A 9,661-nucleotide genomic window follows, 5' to 3' on the forward strand; every position below is an offset into this window, starting at 1 on the left:
TTATGTCAAAACTTAACCAAACTGTATACTTTGAACACATGCATTTCAATATATGTCATTTATACCTCAAAGCCATTAAGAAAAAAAAATAAAGGGGCAACAATAGAAACGTGTTACAACACAGGTAGAGAAAGAATGAGAAAAAGGTTAATCATGATCTACGTTCAGGTGTCTCAATTATTAATCTGCATAGTGTGATATTTCTATTTCTTTCCTTTAATTTTTCCCCATTGCTTCTCTCATTTTGGTAACAAAATAGGAATATAATGGGTCTACTAAGTTTGTCCTTTCAGGATAAGATATTAGGGATTCCTGATACATTTACTCCTACTACTGTTTCCTCTTTTCCCTTAACCTTAAAACACATGATATGATATTTCATCTAATGTTAGAAGGCTCAGAGTGAAACGTATGCATTTCTTTAAAAAAGTTCAGGTCAAAATTTTCGTCAGTACTTTCTTACTCCACTGAAATTCATCAACATTGTTAATATACACTTTTGTGGATCTATCAGGTTCAGAAGACTTGTGTGAGATGAAAAGAGAGGCAGAGGACATATTCTATACCCTAGAAAAGTTTACAGCCTACTTATATAAAAAAGGACATGAACACAAAAAAGTGGAGATTAAAGAGAAACACTCCCACGCAATGCTGATAGGAAATTCAGTGATCAAAACTGTGAAACTATTTGCAAACTCTTTGTTTTAGTTTCCTATTGACAAACCACCACAAACTTAATAGCAGCAAACAAAATGAATTTATCACTCACAGTTAGAAGTTCAAAATCTGCTTCTCTGGGCTCAAGTCCAAATGTCTGCAGGGCTGGTTCCTTCTTGAAGCCCTGAGGGGTGAATTTTCTTGGCTTTTTCAGCTTATGGGCTTATGGACGCTACCCACGTCCCTTTTCTTTAGCTCATAGCTCTTTCCTCACATCACTCCAGCCTCTGGCTTCCTTCAATTCCTGGCAATTACATTGCCTTCTACTTTTATAAGGACGCTTGTGATTACATTGAGCCCACCTGGAAAATCCACGATACTTTCCCCATCTGGAAATCCTTAACTTAATTACACCTGCAAAGTCCCTTTTACCATGTTAACATATTCCCAGGTTCTGGGGATTAGGATGTGGATATCTATGGGGTGCCATCATCTAAACTATCACACTCTGACCCAGAGATTCTACTTCTAAAAGTTTAATCCAAAGAAACGTGTACAGGGATTCAACTATAAGGATGTTCACATGAGAGACAATCACTGACTTGATTGTGGAAGGATTTCTCCATTTTTTTTTTTTTTTTTTTTTTTTTTTTAGTTTTGAGAGAAAGAGAGACAAGAGTGCGAGTGGAGGAGGGGTAGAGAGAGGGAGACACAGAATCTGAAGTAGGCTCCAGGCTCTGAGCTGTCAGCACAGACCCTGATGCGGGGCTCAAACCCACGAACTGTGAGATCATGACCGGAGCCGAAGTCAGACACTCAACCTACTAAGCCACTCAGCACCCCACCACATCCTTAACAAAAACTAAAATGCTTCTCCTTTATTTGGACTGTCCAACATGGATCCTCATATTGCACTCAGTAGTGTTGGGAGTTCAAACACTAGTTATCAATACTATTAGAACCCATTAAGGTTTGGGATTTAGATGAGGGCAGTTTTTATGTGAGGGGTGATGTGTGTTTATTGGGTAAGAGAAATGGAGACAATAAAGTAGCTTGAAATTCCTTTAATCCCGCTATATTCTCAGTCATTATAAACCCAAGTAAGAAATATCAATATTGTCACTGGAAAAATTGTTGATACTATAATTAAGAAAACTCTCCTGGTTGCCAGGGATGACCATTCAGTTCTATTCATTTTCGTGGATAAGATAATCAGGCCCTGGCATCGTCTATATATGCTCTAAATTTGGAGACTATTAATTATGGAAATTCCAAGCATCATTTTGTATAAAGGACTGTGAATTTAACAGTGAAATACATCAGAGAAATACAGTATTTGAATGTTACTACAGAGAGATTTGGAATAGAAGTTCCAAATATAACTTCTCATTAGAAATTCCTGGAATTTAGAGGCCTTGGAGTAATACATTAATCACAAGGAAGAAATGTGGTATTTTTATACCCTTTATTTACACTATCCTTTCCTTTTCCTCTTCTACTGATTTCCTAGACATTCTCTTCACCCTTTGTCAATGGCTCATAGTTTATTTTTTATCAGATTGCTTGTCTTCTGACGTGCTGCCTTCATATTCTTTACCTTTCTCAATTCCATCACATCTACCTTATTCCAACTACTGGTTAATGTTTCACAACTGGTAATTTCTCATTTAAAACTCATAAAATTCCCTCTGACTACAACCTCCTGCTCATTCTCTCTAGTTTCCTCATTCCACTGACTCTGCGTTGTGTCTACATTCCACGTCCTCAATCCTGATCTAAATGAAGTAAACAGTATCACCAGGCAAAGGCAAAGGAGCCTCATATTTACTGTCCTGGTTAGACCTGTATTGATAAAATGCAAGATCTGCATTAAGTGTTTAAAAGTACTAAGCTCTTTAAAGTAAAAAAGTTTTTAAAATGTATTGATAGAAGAAAATGCAAGACAAAGTCTGATTTTTTTCAAATCTTAATTCCCAAAATTGTTTAGGCTTTTTAAAAAATATTAAAATGTATTTAATGCTTACAATCAATCCATTTTCAACTACTCCTCCAATCCCGATTTAAAGTTTTGACAAATCTTTTGGTTTGTTGGACTTCACCCTCAAGAAGAGCCACTGGCGCTGTATTCCCCCAAGTTTCTCATGTATCATTGTCTTTTTTCCCTGAAACGTCAGCTGTTATCATCTTAATTTGCTCCAGGTTTTATCATCTTATTTGTACAGATTTATTTAATCCCGTTTATTCCTAGGTACTTCCTCCCAGACTTCTCTTAATTCCAATCTGGATTGAGTTCCAGTTGTCTAGCTGTGACACTTGAAGTCATTACTCTCCTCAGTTAGATTCACTACTTCTTTAATCCTTATTTTTATTTTTTTTTGTTTTGTTCTTTGTGTGTGGGGAGGTTTACTCTCTCATTTTGTTAGAACTTACCTTCCAGTAACTTACTAGGATAGGATATATGAGAAGTACATTTTCTGAGTTCTCTCATGGCCCAAAATGTCTTCACGCTCCTTTCACTTTTTGACTGACACTTTGAGTGGATACAGAATTGTAAACTAAAACTGATTTTTCCTCATTTATTTGAATGCATTGTTCCATTGTTTTATAGCAGTCTTTGTTGACGATGAAAAATCTGATGCTAGTCTGATTCTCATTTCTTCATATAAAAATAAAAACTGAAAATGGCTGAAGGTAAGACCCAACTTTGGAAGGAAAAAGTTTCTAGGACTAGAGAGGCAAAGATACAGAAAGACCTATAAGGACAGACAACTCAAGTCAAAGACTGGCATTGCCAAGCTACAAGACTCATTCTGGCTGCTTGTCAAGGTTTCAGAGGGCCTCTAAATCTAGTCAATAACAGTATATAGGAATAAGAGATAAACTAAGGGACACAGCTTGACCCTTTTTGATCAGACTTATGATACTAATTCTCTACGTTATTTTGGTGGGGGAAGGGACCCATCAGACACTAAGAGTTTGGGAACCCAACTTAGTTCCTAATATTAAGGGTTTATGTTTTCAGAACCATGTAAACATCACACATCCTTACCCTTCATAGGGAACAAATGAAGCTTCTGCCTAAAAAGTTACTCAGGAACTTACCCTCCAGATTTTAAGAATAAAACTTTGGAGGCCTGAAAAGCCCTAGATTCTGTCATAGTTATTACTTCCTCCTGATTCAGATTTAGTTTCTCTTATTGTATGACCAAGAAGAGTGAGTCAGAGAGTAGGCAATCCTCTCTCCCCCCAACCCTTATTTTTAAAGAAGCTCTGTGGGGGAAATAGGTTCTACTTACATAAATGGGTCATAAGAAAGCTTAGGGCAGAAAGCCGCCACCGTGGGATGAAAGCACCGAAAGTTAGCTAGCAAGATATTATAACTGGATCATGAGTAACTTGTTATATCGTCTGACGCTAATATATACTTTGATCACAAATTCCACTTGCACCCTAGACCGTTTGCTTCTTACCCACACAAGTTAATGATTACTATCTGATTGTTTTTCCCACGTTCACATGTGTTAAGGTATCGTTTTCTTCACGACCACCACGTGTGTAAGATCTTGAGTGCTCAATAAATACAGAGAAGAAAGCGCTCTTTCGGGCTCTAGTCTCCCCCTGGACATTAGCCTCTGTCATATTCAATTCAGCATTCGCTCTCTTGCTGAACAAGAAAGAACTCCAGACTTATAGTGTGTGACAGAGCTCCATATGTAGGGCTTACTTCCTTCCATTTGGCCCTTACTTGAACTATCCTTTATTAGATAGTTCACCTTTTCAAATTTTACACATTTATGGCAAGAGAAAATAGAAACAGCATAAGAACCCTGGCTCTCTTTGAAAGTAGCAATGAGGCATGACATTTCATTTTTATGCTAATAATAATTTTATATAAGGCTGATATGGTAACTTTAACTTTTGTCTTAGTGAAAACAACAATAAAGATTTTTAATGATGAGAAATCACCTATCTCTTATCCTACTAGGGAAATGGTTTAAATTTTTGTGTATCTTCTCCTACGGATGTGGCACAAAACTGTAGGGCTGAAAGACACTTTGGGAACTCAGCTTGTACAATTTCTTCATTTTCAGATGAGCAAACTAAGATCCAGAGCTATGAGGTTAGCCCTGAGTCCTACCTTATCACTTCCTTTAAAAGACATTTTAACGCTAAATAAAAAAAAAAAAATTAAGACATGGGTAACTCCCTAATTGTCAATTTTCTCCCCTGAGAAAGCAACTACAGGGGAGAAAAGATCTCTATTCTGTAATACAGTATTAGCCTTATTGAAAGCAATGTCTGGAGAACTATAGCTGTGAAGTCTGGATTCCTTAACAAAAACTCCCAGAAGTCCAGGAATTTCTAGAAAACAGATGTGAATTCAAAGCCTCTGGATTTAAGGATTTGTACTCAAAGTTCACACACTGCTATGCATTGCAACTGCTGAGACTGTCTGCAGATTGCTAATTTGGGAATTTACTCTCTTTGATAAAAACGCAAATGACAACTCTTAAAAAGAACGCCTGAGACTTTCTCTGTGCCGTAAATCAAAGAATTGCACTAGCATTGGAAAGGGGAGTGCTGGAGCGCCTGGGTGGCTCAGTCGGCTAAGCCTCCAGCTTCGGCTCAGGTCAGATCTCACGTTCGTGGGTTTGAGCCCCGCGTCAGGCTCTGTGCTGACAGCTAGCTCAGAGCCTGGAGCCTGCTTCCGGTTCTGTGTCTCCTTCTCTCTCTGCCCCTCCCCCTCTCATACTCTGTCTCTCTCTGTATTAAAAATAAATAAAATATTAAAAAAATATTTATAAAAAAAAAGAAAAGGGTAGTGCTTAGTAGAGAACATGGATGCCTTTCAAAGCAACTGTGTTAGGAACAGTCCGGACTCAGTGGGATTCCTGTTATGCCACAGCAGAAAGAGGCGCTACGTGGGAATAGAAAACCCCAGTTCAGAGACTGGTCTACCATTAACTAAGAATATAATCTGAGGCAAACACTTAATTTTCCTAGTTTTGTTTCCACATTGATCAAATGAGGTCAGCCTAGCTGATGTCAGAATCTTTTCCAACTGTAAAATTCTGATTCCTTCCCTCATGAATGTAAACAGCGGCCTGTATTTGTCTTTGAGAAAACTCCAGGTGTAGAAGAGCTGGCGTTATTAACAAGGTCCTAATATCCTTTTGTTCTCTTCTCCTTCTGAAGTAAGGCCTGGGCAGAAACCTGGCGCCCTGAGTGTCCCTGTCTCTCTTTCATCGCCCACGTTCTTCACCTATCTATAACAAAACCTCAGCGTCTCCTCATTTGCTTCATGACTCCTTCTCATCCACATGACCAACACTTTTGAGTACTGGGCCTTATTACTCGAACCATAGGAACAAGTCACACCTTTTCTCATGTTCTTCTCAGCATCTACTGTACTGTTTATGGAGTTCTGTTCTGTCATTAAGATTTACATATGTACAGGAGTGATCCTTGATTTCTTTCTCTCACACTTCATATTCAATCTGCCAACAAATCCTGTTGGCTCCATCCTTTTTTCTTTTAGAGAGAGCGAGCGAGCGAGGGAGAGATCACTAAGAGAATGCCAGCAGGTGCGTGCAGGGGAGGGCAGAGGGAACGGGGGAGAGAAAGGGAGAGAGTGAGAGCAAGAGCGAGCGAGCGAGCGAGCGAGCGAGAGAGAGAGAGAATCTTAAGCAGGCTCGATGCTCAGTGCAGAGCCCAAAGTGGAGCTTGATCCCACAACCTTGAGATCATGACCTGAGCTGAAATCAAGAGCTGGATGCTCAACTGAGTAAGCCACCCAGACGCCCCTTGGCTCTGTCTTCAACATATGTTGAAAACATGAGTGCTTCTCATCATCCCTACTGCTGTTACTCTAGTCCAAGCCAGCAATAGCTTCTGACAGATCTTTTTACTTTTCCCTTTGTTCCCTTTCAATCCATTCTCAGCACAGCATCCAAAGCAATCTTATTAAACCATTAAGTTAGATCGATGTCACTCCTCTGCTCAAAGTGAAATTCTTTGCAATGACCTACAAGGCCCTCGATGCCCTAGCCACTGTTGCCTCTCTAACTTAATTCCCACTATTCTCCTCTGCTCCAGCCACAGGAACTTACCAGCCCTCCAATTTGCCAATTAACCCCAACATCTTTCTCATGAGCTTCTGTGTTATCCTATCACACTGCCTAAAATCACAAACCCTCTTTTTCTTATTTTCACCTCCACACTTATTACTATGTAATAACACAGTATGTTTTACTTGTTTTCCTCTATTGTCTCTCTTCCCCATTAGAGTAAGGATTCTTGTTTTGTCTATTGCTATATTTGAAGCATCTAGAACAGTGCCTAGCATAGTGGATACTCAATAATTATTTGTTGGTTATTAATTGTGAGAAACTCTGCCCCAAGGGAGTATAACAGCATGCAAGATGGAGACAGACACTAGATAAACGTCTTATTTTCTTGTTGATGGCAAAACAAAATTTGACCATCTTAAGAAGTAAAAAATTCCTTGCTTTTTATTTATTTTACATCTAACATGCTTTCAATCTCAGGGAAAGCATTCTCCATCATCCAAGCCTTATTAATCTGTTCACTGGGGAATAGATCCCCTTATTTTCCAAATATTATTGCCTACATTTGGGGGTGCCTCTAAGTTACACAGAAGAAACTAAGTTCTGTTTTAAATTAAAACTTTCAGGTCTTTACCTAAAGGTCAAGGGTGCTTTAAACCCTAAAAAAAAAAAAATCTAAGATTGTAATATTTAATTTCAAGAGAAATTATTATTAAATGTAACAATGAGATTGACGATAAAATACTATGCTAATATCAAATTTACAGAAGAAGTAGTATAAACTCCATTTTGATTTTTTCCCTCCGTTTTCCCTTTATCAGAAAGACGCACCCTGGCGTACAGACGACTGATTTATATTAGTACCGGGCAGACTGATGTTCTCAATTAAAAGGGGCATCTTGAATTTTTTGTCACTGCACTAGCCGGAGGGCTGTGGTCCTTCAACTCTTGGCATTCTGAGTTAGCAGGGACCTGAATTTATCAGCTAAAGAAACTCCAAGAGGGACGTCCTCACTCAAGGATGACGACGGGGACGCGTCGGGGGGCGTCGCCCGCTCGCTCAAGATCCTAGGGAAAAATCTGTGGTGTAGAAAAAGCTTGCGACGGCCTCTGCGCTCAGTCTGGCAGACTTCGTCCTCCGTCCACTGTGGTCCGCAGGACCAGCTTCTCCTCAGATGAGACGGCGGGCCGCCCCGTTAGCTGACAGCGCCTCCCGGCGTCCCGCAGCCCGAGCGGCGCCCCGGACCTGGGGTGGGGGAGGAGCGGCGGCGGCGCTCGCGCAGCGTAGAGTTTCCCAGAATTCCCAGCGGCCGCGGGGAAAGTTTACGGGACGTAGGCGGTGGCGGCGGTAGCGGTTACTAGGCGGCCCGCGGCGGACCATGGCCCTGGCCGGGCATTTCTGGCCTCTGCTCACGGAATTCTAGGGCAGCGTCGCGGAGTGGACAGATTTCCAGGAGGGAACTGACAAGCAACTGAGCTGTGGCCGGCGCGCTTAGCGCCCCGAACATGCGGCAGTCCCTGCGGGCGACCCCGGGCTGCGGAGTGGCGGCGGCGGCGGCGGCGGCGGCTCGGGAGGGAAGGAGGCGGCGGCGCCGGCGGAGGTGGCGGCGGTTCCGATCGGTGCCCTTCGCAGAGCCCTAAAGAGGCTGCTTTGCGCGGCCTGGGGCCTCGTCGACAAGGATGCTGTCCCGAAAGAAAACCAAAAACGAAGTGTCCAAGCCAGCCGAGGTGCAGGGGAAGTACGTGAAGAAGGAGACGTCGCCTCTGCTGCGGAGTGAGTGTCGGGCGGGGCGCACCCACACCTGGCCCGAGCGGCTGCGCGGAGCCAGGCTGGGCGCCCGACGCGGCTCCCCGCGGCTTGCTTTCCTGTTGGGCTCTGTGAAATACTCTTCTTTAATTTTTTTGTGTGTGCCCGAAGTGGTGGTCATCGTAGGAAAGCGCATAAAGTTAAGAAACTTAGATTAGACCTCCTCCTTGGGCCTCCTTAAAAACAACAAACTTTCCTGACCCCCCGTGGCAAAATGTTTCATTTTGATTACTGGTTACTGGAAGCCAGAGGTTCTTTGGGAAACGCGTCAGTTGCTGATTGCCTGATGCTGTAGGGGTGAAAGTGATTAGACTGGGGCATACTTTTTACTCTGCTAGATACTTCGAGATATGCCTTGTGTTTGCAGACATTTCGGGCTGGAAGTTGTGCACACTCGGGTAGAATTCTTTAGCCCTTCTGCTGAATGCAGACGTGAAGAGGTGACCGTTGATCGTCGCTATTGTAGCCGCCACCCAAAGCCTCATTAATCTTAGATCTTAGCCAAAATTATGTGTATTTGGGTATATTCGTGAGAATTACTTCCAATAACACCCTCCCCTTGATTCCAAAAAAGGCGAGGTACTCAAAATGATTTCTATCATATTTTAGGAGAAATTGCCATAAAGTTTTTTCTTTTTCTGATAGTTGGTATTTCTCCCCATCTCCCCATCACTCTTCAATTTAACTATTTGACTCTGATTTTTCAGCTGAATCTTTTGAATTTTTAATTTTTGTTTGTGTGTTCAGAACATTTGTGAGGTAAGGAACTAATATTTTGACGTTTATACTGCATACTGGGCACTTGGTGTAAATGTCCTTCTTGGAAGCTCCTAATAACCTTGTGACTTAACTGTTAATTACCTCATACTGTAATTGGGAAGGCTGTTCATAGAGGTTCTTACTATTTATCCAAGATCACACAGAAAGGTGTGGAGAGCATTTTTTTAAAGTTTGTTTATTTTGAGAGAGATAGAGACCATGAAAGTGAGGGAGTGGCAGAGAGAGAGAGAGAGAGAGAGAGAGAGAGAGAGAGAGAGAGAGAGAGAGAGAGAGAGAGAGAGAGAGAGAGAGAGAGAGAGAGAGAGAGAGAGAGAGAGAGAGAGAGAGAGAGAGAGAGAGAGACAAGAAG

The 9,661-nt window shown here is 41.6% G+C and overlaps 1 protein-coding gene across 4 annotated transcripts in view; it reads left to right on the forward strand.

Moving 5' to 3' along the window:
• Positions 1–8,018: 8,018 nt before the first annotated feature.
• Positions 8,019–9,661, forward strand: part of SAV1 (salvador family WW domain containing protein 1) — a 40,479-nt gene continuing 38,836 nt past the window's right edge. For 3 of the 4 annotated variants that reach the window (XM_029951085.1, XM_029951087.1, XM_029951086.1), the window contains exon 1: positions 8,020–8,499. In XM_029951085.1, coding sequence (XP_029806945.1) covers positions 8,406–8,499 — 94 coding nt within the window. In that variant the 5' untranslated portion in view covers positions 8,020–8,405. Of the gene's footprint in view, positions 8,500–9,661 lie in introns of all 4 variants that reach the window. The other variant, XR_003913056.1, reaches the window with a different exon arrangement.

Source organism: Suricata suricatta, chromosome 9 (assembly GCF_006229205.1).
Source record: "Suricata suricatta isolate VVHF042 chromosome 9, meerkat_22Aug2017_6uvM2_HiC, whole genome shotgun sequence".
Taxonomy (NCBI): Eukaryota; Metazoa; Chordata; class Mammalia; order Carnivora; family Herpestidae; genus Suricata; species Suricata suricatta.